At 43.9% G+C, this 19214-nt stretch overlaps 1 protein-coding gene across 2 annotated transcripts in view; it reads left to right on the forward strand.

The window, feature by feature from the left end:
* The window catches only part of LOC137306180 (carcinoembryonic antigen-related cell adhesion molecule 5-like), a 95741-nt gene extending 78479 nt beyond the window's left edge, over positions 1 to 17262 (forward strand). For both annotated transcript variants that reach the window (XM_067975259.1, XM_067975260.1), the window contains one exon: positions 12984 to 17262. In XM_067975259.1, the coding sequence (XP_067831360.1) occupies positions 12984 to 13100 (117 nt within the window). In that variant the 3' untranslated portion in view covers positions 13101 to 17262. The remainder of the gene's footprint in view (positions 1 to 12983) is intronic.
* Positions 17263 to 19214: the final 1952 nt, after the last annotated feature.

The raw sequence follows: 19214 nt of genomic DNA on the forward strand, positions 1-19214 counted from the left end.
AAAAAAGCAAAATATTATTTGAATGGAGAAATACTACAAAATGCTGCGGTACAGAGGGATCTGGGTATCCTCGTACATGAAACACAAAAAGTCAACATACAGGTGCAGCAGGTAATCGGGACGGCAAATGGAATATTGGCCTTTATTTTCAGGGAGATGGAGTATAAAAGCAAGGAAGTCATGCTACAACTGTGCAGGGTGCTGGTGAGACCACACCTGGAGTACTGCATACAGTTCTGGTGCCCTTATTTAAGGAAGGACATACTTGCATTGGAGGCAATTCAGAGAAGGTCCACTAGGTTGATTCCAGGTATGGAAGGGTTGTCTTATGAGGAAAGATTGAACAGGTTGGGTCTATACTCATTGGAGTTTAGAAGAATGAGAGGAGATCTTATTGAAACATACAAGATTCTGAGGGGACTCGATAGGATAGATGCTGAGAGGATGTTACCCCTCATGGGGGAATCTAAAACTAGGGGGCATAGTCTCAGAATAAGGGGTCACCCGTTTAAGATGGAAATGAGGAGGAATTTCTTCTCCCAGAGGGTTGTGAATCTTTGGAATCCTTTACCCCAAAAAGCTGTGGAGGCTGAGTCATTGAATACATTCAAGGCTGAGTTAGACAAATTTTTGATCAGCAAGGGAGTCAAAGGATATGGGGAAAGGGCGGGAAAGTGGATTTGAGGTAATAATCAGATCAGCCATGATCTCATTAAATGGTGGAGTAGGCTCGAGGGGCCAAATGGCCTACTCCTGCTCCTATCTCTCATGGTCTAACAGAGAGGAACCCACAATATGGAACACCACCAAAAATTTTCAGAGGATGAGCAGGAGACATGCCAGAAGAGGCTGAGGAGCCTAACTTCTTTAATCCATTATCTAAGTGACATTGAACCTGGAACTAGTTTTCAGAAATTTAAGAGTAACATAACATATATTATATTAATAATATAAGCAAGGAAATAGAGATAAAGTAAAGAAATGAGAAAACAAGCTTAGCTAAATGGTTTTCTACCATTTTATTTTGGATTTTTCTGAAGCTTGCATATATATATATATAAAATGCTATTAAAATGTTGAGTGGCTTTATTAATACAATAAACACAAGTGACAATAAGTATTAGGATATGGGTTTGTATCCATATTTCCCCGTATGACAAATATTAGTTCAATATAGCGTTACATCATGTAATACACAATGTATGATTCAGCTAAAATGGATCTATATTTCTTTAAGGTCACAAAGTCTCATTGTTGTTAAGTAAACACAGGCTCAAATCAATCAGTATTTAATTCTGAAAACTTTGCAGGGTGGAAAATGCTTATGAATTTCAGGCTGCGGTCAGCAGTTCTTTAAATTTGCTTTGGCTGTGTATCAAAAGTGTGAAGTTTGCACTGTTGTCTCTGTTTTTTAAAGATGTACTGTTTTTCAGATAAAGTCTAATTCTGTTTGTTCAGAGTTGTTTAATTTGAATTAATTAGATTTTTTGTGCACAAAAGGATTCGTGTATTATTTTATTTAAATTGCTGAATTTGGAATACAGAATAAATCAATTTTTAAGCACACAAAAACCCTTTCAGTTATCAGGAGTGTACTGCATCTATATACATGAGTAGATTGCCCAAGGCATTGCTCATGGTGAGTTGGATGATATGCTGATTTATAAGGACAGGAGTATTATACTTTTATAATCTCACTTCTGCATGCACTTCCTGTCTGCCCCATTTGACTTCCTAGTCTCATGTTTTCCTCAGATATATCAGCGTTTTGCCATCTAGAAAGCGGAAGACTGAGGGGTGATCTGATAGAGGTCTTTAAAATTATGAAGGGGTTTGATAGGGAGATGTTTCCACTTGTGGGAGAGTCCATAACTAGGGGCCATAAATATAAGATGGTCACTAATAAATACAATAAAGAATTCAGGAGAAACTTCTTTGCCCCAGAGAATGATGGGAATGTGGAACTAGCTACCACCATGATGTGGTTGAGGTCAATAGCATAGATGCATTTAAGGGGAAGCAAGATAAACAGATGAGGGAGAAAGGAATAGAAGGATAGAAGGAATAGATAGGGTGAGATGAAGTAGGGTGGGAGGAGGCTTGTGTGGAGCATAAACACAGGCACAGACCAGTTGGGCCGAATGGCCTGTTTCTATACTGTAAATTCTATGTCTATGTTTATGAGTTTTGCATGTAACTTCTTGTGCTGTAATTATACAATCTGGCCACTGGCTGATTTATGGAATGAGTTTCTGAGGTATTTGTGCCAGCTCTAACCTCATGTCATAATTTTTTGCTTGATTTTTCCATTGAGGTGAGTGCAGTTTAAACTTAATTTTAGATTTAACATTATGACCTGGAATTTTCTTAAAAAGAAGTGGCCTGGCAAGGAAAACCAAGGAGGAGAGGCATTCCTCTGAAACTCCACTCCTAAAAATGGCCACTGCGGTTTCCCTCCCTTGACCCCGCTGTGATCCTGATCCAGCAATCAGAAGTGAACTCGACTGCATTTAAATAACACTGGGGGCATATGGTCAAGAGACCCCTGAGGTTTCCCTGTATTTCCACACATGTACTGCTCTGAAAATCACCGCCAGTGTAAAAGTGGCATTGTCCCACGGGCAGCAAGAGATCAGGAAGTTGAGTGCGATTTTATTTGATTCCTGGGAAGTGGGCTTTGCTGGTAAGGCCAGCATTTATTGCTAATCCCCACAGGATTTGAGTACAGGAGCAAGGATGTCTTACTGCAGCTATACAGGGCCTTGGTGAGACCACACCTGGAGTATTGTGTGCAGTTTTGGTCTCTTTACCTAAAAAAGGATATACTTGCCATTGAGGGACTGCAGTGAAGGTTCACCAGACTGATTCCTGGGATGGCAGGACCGTCATATGAGGAGAGATTGGGTTGACTCGGCCTGTATTCACTCGAGTTTAGAAGAATGAGAGGGGATCTCATTGAAACATATAAAATTCTGACAGGGCTGGACAGACTGGATGCAGGGAGGATGTTTCCCCTGGCTGGGGGGTCCAGAACGAGGGGTCACAGTCTCAGAATACGGGGTAGGACATTTAGGACTGAGATGAGGAGAAATTTCTTCACTCAGAGGGTGGTGAACCTGTGGAATTCTCTACCACAGAAGGCTGTGGAGGCCAAGTCATTGAATATATTTAAGAAGGAGCTAGATAGATTTCTAGACACAAAAGGCATCAAGGGGTATGGGGAGAGAGCGGGAATATGGTATTGAGATAGAAGATCAGCCATGATCATATTGAATGGCGGAGCAGCTTGAAGGGCCAAATGGCTCCTATTTTCTATGTTTCTATCCCAAGGTGCCCTGAGAAGGTGCTGGCGGGCTTTTTCTTGAACTGCTGCATTGTTCTTTGCAGTGGTTTAATACAACTGAGTGGCATGCTAGGCCGCTTCAGAAGACAGTTAAGAGTCAACCAGGTTGGTGTGGAACTGGAGTCACCTGCTTTTTTTAAATTCAAAATATAATTTATTTCATAGAATTTAAAGTTACACGCAGCCCAGTGTAAATATCATGCACAGCGTCCTGTGTTACCGAACTGTTTGGGATGAACCGGGACAGATACCAACACATCTCTCTCCGCACCCTCTGCGCAAAGGGGCAGTCCATCAGGATGACGGTCTCCTCCCCGCCGCAGCCTCGAGGGCACCTCCCGGTGGCGCTGAGTTTCCATACATGTTGGAAGGACCACACTGGGAGGGCCTTTCTCACCACCATCCAGGTTACATCCTGGTGCCTGTTGGTCAGTTCCGGCGACAAGACATTCTGCCAAATGTCATTGACCGTCTGGTTAGGGAAGAAACTATCGAGTCCACACTCTCCGTTCCTTGCAGGACTCTTAGAACATTTTGTGTCGACCACTGTCTGAAGGCCTTGTGGTCGAAGGGGTTCCTCCTCAGGAACTTCTCCACATGAGACAGGTGGGGGGGGGAAACGGTCCAGCTGGATGGACGTCCTGCACCTGCTTGGCCAGCGTGGCCAGACCCAGCCTTCTCAATGTGTTGGACAGGTAGAAACTAAGCACGTAGTGACACTTGGGGCCCGATATTAGGAGGGCAGTTGGTTGGCAGCGGGCGGTCGACTGGGCGTGTGGGTAACCCAGTGAAATCGGGGTGCTCCGCACGCGATTGCAGCTTGATTGAAGGTACTTACCTTTGCTTCCGGGTTTCGCGCTGGAAAGCTGCGCAGCGGGCGGACTGCACATGCGCAGCATAGGCTGTCAGCTGGAGGAGCCCTATTTAAAGGGGCAGTCCTCCACTGACTGATGCTGCAGAAAATAGGAAAAATTACAGCATGGAGCAGCCCGGGGGGAGGCTGCTCCCAGGTTTAATGATGCCTCACTCCAAGTCTTATTGGATGGGGTGAGGAGGAGGGGGAGGACAGAGATCTTCCCCCTGGCGGGCGGGAGGAAGTGGCCTGCCTCTGCCACCAAGAAGGCCTGGCTCGAGGTGGCAGAGGAGGTCACCTGCACCACCAACATATCACGCACCTGCATACATTGCAGGAGGCGCTTCAATGACCTAAGTAGGTCAGCCGCAATGAGTACACTTACTCATTCCCCTACACTCCGTCTGCCTCATCACTGCCCCCACCCCACATCTCCTTCTGCACTGCCAACACTACTCTGTCACATCACTCCTCACACCCACTCAAAGCTCATCCTCATCTTAACTGCACTTACTCACCTCGCCAGTACTCATCCCACCACTACCACTCAACCCAATCCTCATACAATCTCATGGCTCTATCTCATACTCACCCTCTGATGCATCTCCTTCACGGTCAGCCTCACCCAACCTGCCACTACCTGTGCTTCAGCCACAGGGCATGCATCACATATGTGCAGTAGGAAGCGTAAGGCAAACATGTCATGAGCATGAAGGGGATGCACAAGGGTGTTTGAGGGTTTGTCATGGTTTTTACTTATATTTAATTTCTGATCAACTCACATTACATATTATATTGTCACCACTACTGCCACGTCTTTGCGAATCTTGTCTGGTTTGTGCAATAATGCCCTTTCCTGAGGATCACTATGAAGACCCACAACTGATGCCACCCATTGTGGTCACTGCAGAGTGGGTGTAGGTGTATTTGCAGGGCTCTTTTGTGCAGACGACTGAGAGACGTCAGCGATGTCCCCGGTGGCACCCTGGAAGGATGCGAAGGAGAAGTTGTTGAGGGCAGTGGTGACTTTGACCCTGGGTTCAGATTCTGCATTTGTGTGGTGTGTTAGGAACTTCTGGACAGTCCTTGGGCTGAGGAAGGAGGCCTGTCCTCTGTTGGGGGAGGGTCCTCGCTCGGGGGTTGACAACGGGGTCTTGTGGAGTGGTATGTCCGCGAGATCCACAACCAAGTCTGGCTCCTCGTCCGATGCCAGGGGTTCGCTCTCCACGTCCGTTGTGCTGCTCCAGGTTACCTGGAGTTGGGGGACCTCGCTTTCCGTGTTGCTACTCCCGCTCGGCCAGAGTTGGAGGACCTCGCTCTCTGCGTTGCTGCTCCCGGCGTCCCGGAGTTGGGGTGCGCTGGGCACCTCACTGCTCCCGGTGTCCTGGAGCTGAGTGTTGCTGCTCTCAGGTTCCTGGATTTGGAGCGCGTTGTCGGTGTCGCTGGTCACCGTCGCGTTTTGCCTTTTCCTTTGATGAAGGTGGGGTTCCCCCCCTTTCCTTGGTCATTGTCCGAGGAGTGGTCACTGTTGTCTGTTGGGGACTGTAAGCTCCTCTTGCTGTTGGCTGCACCTTTGGCGTTCGTGCCTCTGGTCCTTCGGGACTTCCTCTTTCTCTTTGCTTGTATCATCCATCCTTCATCCGTCCCTGATTTGCCTTCCATTGGCTCTGCATTCTCAGGGGTAGTTTCGGGGCTGGGTGTCAGGGTTTGGTTGGTTTCCTGGACACTCCCTTCCTGCCCTTTGTCCTCCTCCTGGTCGTTGGCCCTTTCACGTGGGACCACAACGGGGGGCAGGGGTCTGGCCTCCTCTGGGGCAGCTACAACTGCTGCTCTCTTCTCCTGCATCACCTCGCCTCTCGCTGCCGTATATAGCTTAGTCTGCGGTTTGGACAGGTCTTGTACAGGTGACCAGCCTCTCCGCACAGGTTGCAGCACTTGGCCTCCTGACAGTCCAGTGTCTGGTGGCCTTCTTGCAGATCACTGCTTTGCAGGAGGCCGCTTCGTGCCTGGGTTTGCCGCAGGATCGGCACACTCTGGGGCTGCCCTGGGTGCACCACGTACCCTCGACTTGTCCCAATCGCAAAGCCTGATGGTAGGTGGATGATGTTTCCATCAGCATCCGCCCTCAGTTTTGCCTGGATGTTCCTCTTGTTGGTCCAGATCCCGTGCATGTCTGCGACGTCGATGCTCCGCTCCATCTGCGTATCACTTGAGGAACATCAGCACGCCCACGACGGGCACATGTGGGTTGAACATGTGGACCGTTAGCGTCCGTTACTTCTCCTGCGGAAGCGCGAAGAGCAGTTCCGCGGTGAGGAGCGTAAACGGCATTTCCTTCCCCTTCTCCTCGAAAGCCTGGAACATCCTCGGGCATCCTTTGACATTCTTGAAGGTCACATTGAAATAGCCGCTCCTCAGGAAGTCCTGCAGGCAGAAGGTATCCACTGGCACAAATCCACAGGTTCCCAACAGAACCTTCCTCACAAAGACGTCCCGTTGCCATGGCATGGGTCCTTCACCCGTCTTTGCAGTCAGCCTGAGGGCGTTGCGCACCCCGTGCTCTGGAACCCCTGGTTGCTGTGAAAAAGAAACCGTCTTCACCTTACTGGAAAAAGGCGTCAGCATTGAGATCCACCTCTACGTCCGAAAAGCTACAAACAGGTTACAGCTGTTTCTACTCGTCCTGGGAGATCTGCCTTCGGGATCATAGATTCTCTCCTGCCAGGTAAGTATCACCTACAGGCCAGACAGGGTAAGGACAGCAAGTTTCCTTCCCTGAAGGTCATTAGTTAACTAGTTTGGGTGTTTATGGCAATCCAGCAGCTTCATGGTTACTTTTACTGATAACAGTACCCACTGCGTTCGTGTAAACGCGATTTGCCCACTATACGCAATGGCCAGTATAACGTGGTAGCGTTATTGCAGTACTCTACTGAATGTTCATTCTGTGTAGCGTCCTTTTGCCCGGTTGTTTCCTGCTCCACTCTGACCTGCAGCTTTATTTAAACAGCAAGCAGTGCTTAGTACTAACTGTAACCCCACACCATTTCCACGAGATTAGAAGGGCTTAAGTACTGAACATAACGAGATGTATTTAACTAATGTTTGTCTTGCATTCAGTGCACCTTAGCAAGGTTAACAGGGCTAAAAGGGTTTAATTACGAGGACAGGTTGAATAGACTCGGCTCATATTCCCTTGAGTATAGAAGATTAAGGGGTGATCTAATGGAGGTGTTGAGGAATTGATGGGGTAGATAGAGAGAAATTATTTCCTCTGGTGGGGGGAGTCCAGAACAAGGGGCATAACCTTAAAATTAGAGCCAGGCCGTTCAGGGGTGATGTCGGGAAGCACTTCTTCACACAAAGGGGAGTGCAAATCTGGAACTCTCTCCCCCAAAAAGCTGTTGAGGCTGGGGGTCAATTCAAAATGTCAAAACTGAGATTGATAGATTTTTGTTGGGTAAGGGTTTTAAGGGTTACGGAACCAAGGCGGGTAAATGGAATTGAGATACAGATCAGCCTTGATCTAACGTTAAAACGCTATTACCAGCAACTTTGAAATTGACATTTATGGAAATTGAAAACAGTTATGGCTTTTTGGCTGATATAAGCGACCGCAATTTTTAAAAGTGGACGTTTTAAGTGGTGGGGGTCCTTTTTAAAAAACACAACTCAAATTCTCAAACTGTCATGATTGAATTTGAACTCACATTCTCTCGGTCGTTAGTCCAGGTGTCTGGATTGCTAGTCAAGTAACATAACCATTACATTACCATCCCCCTCCCTTTCCCTAAGCATGCTAGCTAATCTCTGACTAATTTTAAAAATTCCTATTAAATTTATTCTTGGTCATATCTGCTTCGCTGTTTTGGAGCTGTAGTTTGTGAATATTTAAAGGTACTCTATGAAAGTTGCTGAGAATTTAAAGGGAGCTCTGTGTGGTTAAATAATAGATTTCCCTCTGGGGACTCCACTGTGCCTGTGCTTTGAGGAGGAGCATGGTGACGACACGGAGAAGTAAAGAATGGAAGCCAGGGTGCTGTAGCATCATACACACAATTAACAAAAGACCCTCAGGCATTCGCGCATGCTACAGGGTAGCCCTGCAGTTTTCCCCCCTTCAAGTGTTTATCCAATTCCCTTTTGAAAGTTACTATTGAATCTGCTTCCACCGCCCTTTCAGGCAGTGTATTCCAGATCACAACAACTCGCTGCGTAAAAAAAATTCTCCTCATCTCATCTCTTTGGCCGATCACCTTAAATCTGTGTCCTCTGGTTACCGACCCTTCTGCCAGTCAAAACAGTTTCTCCTTATTTGGTCTATCAATACCCTTCATGATTATGAACATCTCTATTAAATCTCCCCTTAACCTTCTCTGTTCTAAGGAGAACAATCCCAGTTTCTCCAGTCTCGCCACATAACTGAAGTCCCTCATCCCTGGGACCATTCTAGGAAATCTCCTCTGCACCCTCTCTAAGGTCTGGACATCCTTCCTAAACTGTGGTGCCCAGAATTGGAGACAATTCTCCAATTTAGCTACATCATTAAATAAATTTAAAACAGAAATAGACAGTTTCCTAGAAGTAAAGGGAATTAGGGGTTACGGGGAGCGGGCAGGAAATTGGACATGAAGCTGAGTTGTGATCGGTCAAGGCCCTGTGGGTGGCGGAGCGGGCCCAGGGGCTGAGTGGCCGGGTCCTGCTCCTACTTCTTGTGTTCTTTAGATTTGAGGTTAGGATCAGATCAACCATGATCTTATTGAATGGCGGAGCAGGCTCGAGGGGCCTGCTCCTATTTCTTATGTTCTTATGTTCTTATGTCCAGTTGAAGCCTAACCAGTGATTTATAAAGGTTTAACATAACTTCTTTGCTTTTGTACTCTATGCCTCTTTTATAAAGCCTAGGATCCCTTATGCTCTTTTACTCAACTAGTCCAGCCACCTTCAAACATTTCTGTACGTAAATCCCCAGGTCGCTCTGTTCCTGCACCCCTTTAAAATTGTACCAATTAGTTTATATTGCCTCTCCTCATTCTTCCTCGCAAAATGCATCACTTCACACTTCTCTGCATTAAATTTCATCTGCCATCTGTCTGCCCATTTCACCAGCCTGTCTATGCCCTCCTGAAGTCTGCTACCATCCTCCTCAGGGTTCCGAGTTTCGTGTCAACTGTAAATTTTGAATTTATGCCCTGTATACCCAAGTCCAGGTCATTTTATATATATTTAAAAGAGCAGTGGTCCTAATACCGACCCCTGGGGAACACCACTGTATACTTCCCTCCAGTCTGATAAACAACCGTTCACCACTATGCTCTGCTTTCTGTCCCATAGCCAATTTTGTATCCATGCTGCCACTGCCCCTTTAGTATGGGCTTCAATTTTGCTAACAAGTCTAGTATGTGGTACTTTATCAATTGCCTCTTGAAAGTCCAAATACACAACATCAACCGCACTACCCTCATCAACCCTCTCCGTTACTTCATCAAAGAACTCAATCCAGTTAGTCAAACACGATTTGCCTTTAACTAATCCAAGCTGGCTTTCGTTGATTAACCCATATTTTTCAAAGTGATGATTAATTTTGTCCCGGATTATTGTCTTTAAAAGGTTCCCCACCACTGACGTTAGGCTAATTGGCCTATAGTTACCTGGTTTATCCCTCTTCAATTTTTTGAACAGGGGTGTAACCTTTGCAACCCTCCAGCCCTCTGGCACTGCACCATTATTTGAGGTAGATTGAAAGATTGTGGCCAGAGCCTCTGCTATTTCCACCCTTACTTTCCTCAGCAATCTAGGATGCATCCCACCCAGACCGGGTGACTTTTCTACTTTGAGTGCTACCAACCTTTTAAGTCCCTCCTCTTTATCTATTTTTATCTGATCCAATTTCTCTACCACCTCCCCCTTTACTGTGACATTGGCAGCATCCTCTTTTTTTGTGAAGACAGATGCAAAATACTCATTCAGTACCTCAGCAATGCCCTCTGCCTCCACAAGAAGATCTCCTTTTTGGTCCCAAATCAGCCCCACCCTTCCTTTGACTACCCTTATACTATTTACATGTTTATAAAAGACTTTAGTGCTCCCTTTTATGTTACCCGCTAATCTATTCTCATACACTCTCTTTGCCTCTCTTAAGTTTCAGTTCTCTTTTCTGCAACCTCTCCAAGGCTTTGACTTCCTTCCTAAAGTGTGGTGCCCAGAATTGGAACCAATACTCCAGCTGAAGCCTAACCAGTGTTTTCTAAAGGTTCAGCATAACTTCTTTGCTTTTGTACTCTCTGCCTCTACGTATGCTTTTTTTTTACAGCCTTCTCAACTTGTCCTGCCACCTTCAAAGATTTGTGTACACGCACCCCCAGGTCTCTCTGTTCCTGCAACCCCTTTAAGATTGTACCATGTAGTTTATATTGCCTCTGTTCATTCTTCCTACCAAAATGTGTCACCTCACACTTCTCTGCGTTAAATTCATCTGCCATGTGTCTGCCCATTTCACCAATCTGTCCATATCAATCAATATTTTTGTTTAAACATGAGCTATTATTTACATTATCAATTGAGGTGGCTCAGAGGAGTTGCGGAATTAAACACATGGCTAAAATGACATTATCCCTGCACCTGGTGAAGCACCTTGCTTCTTCCCTGTACCTGTTCATCAATGGTACTGTTGAAATAAAGCACAGGGTATGTGGAAAACTGCATATGGAATAGAAATTGGTTATTGTTGTACCTGTTTTCTGGGTACAATGGGTACAATTTTGCAGGGCTATGCTCTGCAAAATTGTCCCAAGGATGCCTGACAAACGTCTGACGCCATATTGGCCTCGGCCGATTTTCAGGTGTCCATCCAAAACAGGAGATCGGACCCTTGCATTTTGAATGAAGGGCCTAATGCCTGTTTTGTGGCCCCTCTGTGAAAATGGGCTGCCTTGAGCAGAGCAGGCTCTGGCTCTGCTCTGTTCAGGTTTCCTGGTGTGGATGTGGTCTAGGAATCGGCCACCACCAGAAAGGTATGGTTTGATTTATTTTTTAAATGCATGTAGGACCCCTGATGGCCACAATTAGTTCCCCCTCCCGCTGTCATGCCGTTTCCCCCCCCACCTCCTCCTCAACCCCAGCACTTGCATGAGGTCCTCTGCCAATGAGGCAGGTGGCCTGAACTTCTAATCCCCAGTCGTGCAAACTACTTGTGGAGGCACTATAGGCACCGGCAGCTCACCCATATTATTTAGATGAGGCCCGAGGCCTGATTTCAGGCCGGCCTCGGGCCTCCCAGTTCGGGCGTGCATTGCAACTGCAGCTTCACCTTGTAAGAGAAAGGATCTTTTAGAAGCTTCTCCCCACAGGTATATAATGAGAAATGAGAAGCATCAACACAGGACGGTTCCATTTTACTCAAGGTTATTATAACCCAAACCCAGATATAAACAAATACGACCTTTAAGCAGAGAATGACCGTGGACGGTGATCAGTCCAAAAAACTTTCTTCACCGGTGTTCCCTGGTGTCCCTGATGTCTCTTCGGGATCCTGGATTGTGCTTTTCTCCAGGCAACACACAGTCTCATACCTATGCTCTTCCTATCACAAAATCTTTAGCTTTAGACCGATTGCCCTTTCACCTCTACCTAGGCAACTATCTTCTCCAATCTGCACTCATGGAGCTGACTGCAGACCCCTGTCTCATCACAGCTTTGAAGCTGTCTGACTAATCAGCAGTGTCTGCAGCTGTATACTGATGAGACCCCTTTTAGACAATGCTTTTGTTTACAGCTATCGTGTGCATTCTGTTTCTGCAGTCTCAGCAAGGTCTTTTACGACCACCTGAGGAGAGGCCGGCAGGACCTGTTAGCCTTTCTACTTAACAAATCCTTATTAATTTCTCTGCTGATCTAGATTTTAATTCCTGGTTCCTTCAACCTTCACATCTAGAACTGGGCACCGGTGAATTTCTAAAAGTTGTGTTAGTTTGTGTAAAAGATGGAATAAACGTATTTGCTTGTACTTTCTTCCGTTTTTTTCTGAGAAAAGTAGACTAACCAGAAGCATGTTCATGTGTATCACCAATGGGCAGTCCTGAGTCAACCCAGTAGCAGGGCTGAGCATCTATGAATCTTATCCATTAAGAACTTTCTACTTCAATTATCAATTCAGAAGTAGATTAGTTTCAGGTCTTTTAGTTAGAAGCCCAATGCTGCAGTCTTGCAGCTATCTGGTCTTGGCAATATTTGAATAACAACAAGACTTCGGATACGTGGAGAAGCTGGGGTTGTACTCCTTAGAGCAGAGAAGGTTGAGCGGAGATCTGGTAGAAGTATTCAAAATCATGACTGGTTTAGATAAAGTAAATAAAGAGAAACTGTTCCCAGTGGCGGAAGGGTTGAGAAACAGAGGACGCAGATTTAAGGTGACTGGCAAAAGAACAAAGGCGACATGAAGAAAGACTTTTTTTACGCATGGAGTAGTGATGATCTGGAGTGCGTTGCCTGAAAGGGTGGTAGAAGCAGATTCCATCGTGGCTTTCAAAAAAGAACTGGATAAATATTTGAAGGGAAAAGATTTGCAGGGCTATGGGGAAAGAGCGGGGGAATGGGACTAAGTGAATTGTTCTTACAAAGAGCTGGCATGGGCTCGATGGGCTGAATGGCCTCTTTCTGTACTGTAACAAGTCTATAATTCTAACACCACACCACTTGCTAGTCTCAAGATCATTTTATTACTGTGTAAAATGTACAATGAATACTTTATTCCAGTTGTGTTATATTCATTACTTTGTTTTATTTCAGCCAAGAGACCCAGATGTTGTTTATGCCCAACCTAGCATTTTGCAACAAGGTGCAAAGAGCCCAAATGCAACAACCGTCGACAATAAGACTGATTATGCTGAATTGAAGTTCAGATGATTTTATTAAAAAAAGGACTGGACATCATTTTAATTGAAAAAAATTACTACCAATCCAAAATGTCACATGAATGAATGTTGTATCTTTACTTCTCAAAAACAAAACAAGGGGGACAAAAACTTCTGAAAGAGAATAGGAAGACATATAACATCAATATAATTTTGTAATTAAAAAAAAAATGATTCTTATAGGGACAGAATCACATCAAATATAATCACTCCAGTGCAACATTGAGTCAGATAATGAGGCGAAATAGATCAGGTTGAAATAATAGAGACAAAAGGGACAGACACTGATAGTTCATTCACTCCTAACCAATGAATCAATTCTTCCTTGTGAAAATGCTAGGTCTGTTAGATTAAACCTTGATATAGTATGCTCTTAGTCTCCGACTAATAATATGCAGCCAAAGTTACATCAGGCTCTACCCAGAAGAGTTACCATTGTAAACGGTAGCTATGACGTAGAGCAAATAATCAAACCTGGCATTTCTGATGGATGTACCTTCATTGCCTAGCAGCTGGCTCTTCCCCCAGCTTGTCCCAAACTTGCTTTATGCAGGATATTGTGAGGTGAGCCAAAAGCAAGGGACCTATTTCTGTAGCTGTTTTTTTAATACATCAGATGCGTTGAGAAGGTGGGCTAGTTTGTTACTATGTTGCTTTTGAAGAGGGGGAGAGGAGTCAAAGGTGCCCAACATTTTTTAGCTATAGAAAGCCACTGCACTCATTTTGCATAAATATAATTGACATTTTCCTGGATCACTTCTCTTTTTTCCCATCCCAACGGTGGAGATGTGTGAGTGAGCTTTCTTAAACACAATCTCTTTCTTTTCCAATTTTCCGTGGGCTGATATGCTCCTATTTTTCAGGGAATGAAATGCAGTGCTCATGAGCAAGAGTTCCGATACTGTGTTGTGAATGATGTTTGCTGAGATTTTACATTTCTGTTCCTATTGCATTGTTACGCTCAGTGCTGCAGCACTATTGCTATCTACCCTCCAGTATTGCCTGTACAATCTGAGGGTGTGTCTTTTATCCTTCCAGGCTGGAGATGATTCTTGTGACCAAAACAGCAAAGAAGCGTCATCCTATACCTAATAAAGCAGCTAGTCTCTGAAAGGGGGAACTTTTTAATCTCCACTATAAATATAACAGTGTTTGCAACAGGCAACATAAATTCAGCCCCAGATATTCCAAAGTCAATGTTATGAGGAACAAAAATCTCACTAGGATTAATTACAGTAGGCTTCAATATCTGAAAGAAAATACAGGATTTAAATAAGTATTAAATAACTATGATATTTAACTGTCTACAATAGTTTAATAAAATGCATTTATATAAATTTATTTAAGGTGGAGTGAAATATAATCTGTACTATTAATGTGTGCTACAGATGTAACATATATAAACAAAATGTTAGCTCGAAGCAGTGGCTAGCCCTTTCGTTCCAGACATACAATCATTTATACATGGAAAAAGTTTTAATAACCTGTTCCATGTTTTCTGACAATCGGCATATCTTTTATATTTTGCTAGTAAGTCCCATAGATTCTTCCTGCCACTCTTCAACCAATTTATTTTTACCCCACTCATTCGATGGCACGCACTGATACTCAGTCCAAGGATGATCTCGTCCAGTGATTGTGCCCAATGCCACACTGTGGCTGGCCTCAAGGGAATATGCTTAACGTGGACCAGGATGACTTCAATAATGCGTTTCCTGGTACAGTGGAATTGAGGCACAACTTCAAATCCATGGACATGCAATGACAGGACTGCACTGATTTACATCTCATTAATTAGAAACTGGAGAGGTCCTCAACAAGTCTCTTTACAAGACCGGAATAACACCTGCACTTGTTTATAAACTGCATTAGTCAAAAGAATAGTTCAAACTGGTGCTGTGTTTTTCACAATTAAATCACTGTAAATTGCTCACACGCCAAATTGTTCCAATCATAGTTTGCCAAGGGTTGGTGAAAAATATAAAACTGTGGATTAAAATATATCCGCAAAACAGTCTGCACATTCAAAATTCTGCTTACTTTTAACGCTTTGAGTACACATGGTATACGAATATGAACATGTGCACATAAAACTGTATACAGGGGGAAGACTCCACTTCTATAGAGTGATTTACCTCAGCTTTCTATTCTGTATTATGAATATGAATATGCAAGCAGACTTCATAACCCCAAACTGAAAACTACATTTTCTAAGAATCAAATTGTTATTTGGATTAACTTTATTCCAAATGACACTTTGAATTATGGGCCTCTCAATTTTTGATCAACATAGTGCAAATGAATAGGTCCTAGTTAAAACCACCATTAATTGAAAGATACACTCCAAGGAGGTGATTTTAAACCCCAAGAACAGGTGGACTGGGGGCAGGTGGAGACCGCAACCCGGCTTTATTTCCGGGTTTAACGTCGGCGTGTAAAAGTACAGGTTTCCCACTGGAAATGCCGATCCGAAAATTTTGCGGTTGCGACCCAAAAAAACAGCTGTTTTCAATTCCCACCCACCCCTAACCCACCCATTCTTGGGATTTAAAATCACCCCCCAAGTGTTCAAATTTGCTCAGTAATCCATGTACTATAGAAGAGCTTTGTGTGAGCTACTTTGTCAATTTTAATTTATAACTTCGCAGTCAAGGCCATGTGCCTACATATATATGTACTTTTCTTGTAATTTTTTTACATTTTTGTGGCGATCCTATATTCTCCCTGTGGCACATCCTTTCCCCGGGTAAGATGATGCAACCAGACTTACCCTGATACTACTTACAATGGAAAACAGCCAACAGCAGATGCAAAAGTGTGATCCACAGGAGTAACTCTCATCTAATACTTCTTTCTATGGGAAATGCCTTCTGAGCTGAGATTGCAAACTGTTGTGGGGAATTGCAGACACAAAGCCACATTCTACCTCTTTGTGAATTGGAGCCCCAACACTGCATCATTAATATGAATACTTGTTTGTACATATGGACTTCAATTATAATGCTATTTACCAGCTTTCCGGGAAATTATTCTACAATGCAGCTTTCAAGCACTATATTGTTAAAATATGTTTTTTTTCTCCAACATACGAATGTGAGGTGATAAAAAAGCTTGTCCTAGCACTGTGAAGCTGTATCAGTTCTTTTTCTTTTGCAACAGAAGTCAACAGAAGGGTAGTAGAAATGTGGAACTCTCTCCCACAAAAAGCAATTGATGCTAGCTCAATTAATAATTTTAAATCTGAGATCAATAAGATTTTTGCTAGCCATGGGTATTAAGGGATGTGGAGCCAAGGCAGGTGGATGGAGTTAGGATTCAGATCAGCCATGATCTCATTGTATGGCGGAATAGGTTCGAGGGGCTGAATGGCCTCCTCCTGTTCCTAGTTTCCTAAGCATATAGATTGTTAGAAATCTGAAACAAAAACAGAAAATGCTGGAAACACTCAGCAGATCAGGCAGCATCTGCGGACAGACAGAAATCTCTGTGACATTGAATTTTTTAATGCACCTATCCCTTTCAGCAGCTACAGTATTTCATCCACAGCAGCTGCACAGGAGCAGGGATAATGCTCCAAATCCACCCTGCATGGAAAGTTAGGCCCGTTTCCACAAATGATATCAGGTGGGCAGGCAGAAGTCCTGTGCCTCTGCAATTTGGACAAGAGGAGAAAAATCCAGGCCACGGTAAATCTGGGCTCAGTTAGCTGTTGAGCAGAAGTCAATGAGAAATGACTCACTGCGATCGGGCCTGCTTTACAAATGAAGTGATCGGGAAAAGTTTTTTAGATTGCAAAACTTGTTTCAGGAGTCCTGTATAGCAGCAGCAAAACAGTAATAATGCCTTCCTGATTTAAAACAAGCAATGTTTTTAAAGGCAAATGGCATTTAAAAATCTCGCAATTTGCAGCCAGTCAGGATTTGTATTAACCTATCTGTGAAGCTTCTGTTAGTTTACAATTGTGTTGGAAAGTAAGATGTCAAGACCGGGAACGTTAATTAATTTTGCCAGCTTGTCAGCGAATCTTAAAAATGTTATTTCCTAGCTGACAGCTCCAAAACTAACAAACTATATTGTGCAATCTCCTCATCCTTCTTAGTATATTATTTTGTTCATTTCTGATACCTAACGGAATAAAGAAACTTTACTGAAAAGATTTTGAAGTATATATTTTATTAGATATCGATCATTGTACAGTTTGTGCACTGCTTTCACTTCACCTCTGGCGTTTACTTTCAAACTCAGCTAATAGAAATTCACACACTGGCACACACGATGAAAGTTTGCTGTCCTTGTTAACGATACAAGAACTAAAAGGTTTGAGTTTGAGCCATCCATGTTTTTAGTGGGTGCGATTCTACAGCAAAAAAAGTAATCAATCATTTCACACATTCAGGGAAGTCATAAGGATGCTTGTTATGGAGATACTACAGTGCAAAATAAGAGTTAAGACACATTATTGGCAGGAAATAGAGGAAGTAGTACCAGGCTACTAAATGTTAGGTGGGCAACATACGAACATACGTACGAACCTACGAATTAAGAGCAGGAGTAGGCCATTCGGACCCTCGAGCCTGCACTGCCATTTGATAAGATCATGGCTGATCTGATTGTGACCTCAACCCTACTTTCCCATCTACCTCCTATAACCTTTGACTCCCTTGTTAATCAGGAATCTATCTAACTCAGCCTTAAAAATAGTCAATGACCCTGTCTCCACCGCTTTCTGGGGAAGGGAGTTCCACAGACTAGATATAATAGATAACATAAAAGATACACACAGAAAGCTGTAGATTTGATGCAATTAATTTATTAGGATACACTGCATAGCACATTCCATAGTCTACTCCAGAAAATGGTGTGATATTTTTGCCCTAATGAAATGCAATTATTCAATAATTTCAATTAAGTTGCATAAATAACACAGCTAAGTGAGGATCTAGTGCTTAAATTTTGGTTTAAGAGTGGATGTATGCTAGGAGTCTTCCCTAACACCGCAATTTGTTAATTAGGATACAGCAAATCGCAAACCCGGTATTTGCATACGGTGTCACTGCCAATTAGGAGTGTTAGCAGATGAGTTGGCCATCTTTCTTTTATAGTAAGAACCATTGCTGGACTTTTTCCCACCCATCAAAAAAAATCGACAAGCAAGCAAAGAACTAAGTTTTTTTTAAAGAAATTACTCATCTGAACTCAAATTTACAGTTTTTACCATATAATAGCTTGAGGGGGTAAGGCAAAGAGACTTTCAAAGCATAAGTAAAGATAATAAATTAGAGTGGGTAAATAGAAATAATTCAATAAACAGTAACATAAAAAAGTCTGGATTAAATATCGGTTGGGTCAAACCTATAAATAGGTATTGGAAACATAGGAACATAACTGGCCATTCAGTTTCAAGCCTGCTCTGCCATTCAATTAGTGTACCATCCACAGGATGCACTGCAGCAACTCACCAAGGCTTCTTCGACAGCACCTCCCAAACCCGCGACCTCTACCACCTAGAAGGACAAGGGCAGCAGGCACATGGGAACAACACCACCTGCACGTTCCCCTCCAAGTCACACACCATCCCGACTTGGAAATATATCGCCGTTCCTTCATCGTCGCTGGGTCAAAATCCTGGGACTCCTTAACTAACAGCATTGTGGGAGAACTTTCACCACACGGACTGCAGCGGTTCAAGAAGGCGGCTCACCACCACCTTCTCAAGGGCAATTAGGGATGGGCAATAAATGCCGGCCTCGCCAGCGACGCCCACATCCCATGAACGTTTTGCAGTACCGCCCGTCTCGTGATACTGCCCGTCTTGAGATACCACCTGTTTTGTGATACCGCCCGTCTCGTCATACCGCCCGTCTCGTGACACCGCCCGTCTTGTGACACCGGCCGTTTTGCACTGCCGCCTAGGTCGAGTTCTACCCCATTGTCTCTTATTCCACAGGACGCTTCTTTTTTTTCCCCTCTCACCTCCTGCTCTGTTTAAATGATTCTCCCATTCTGCAATGCAGTGGATTGTGAGGAAGCAGCTGGCTTCCTGCAAACAATGGCTGGAAAAAGCAAGCTGTCCACGCAAAAAAAAACACAGATGGTTGGCAACTAT

Source organism: Heptranchias perlo, chromosome 42, assembly GCF_035084215.1.
Source record: "Heptranchias perlo isolate sHepPer1 chromosome 42, sHepPer1.hap1, whole genome shotgun sequence".
Classification (NCBI taxonomy): domain Eukaryota; kingdom Metazoa; phylum Chordata; class Chondrichthyes; order Hexanchiformes; family Hexanchidae; genus Heptranchias; species Heptranchias perlo.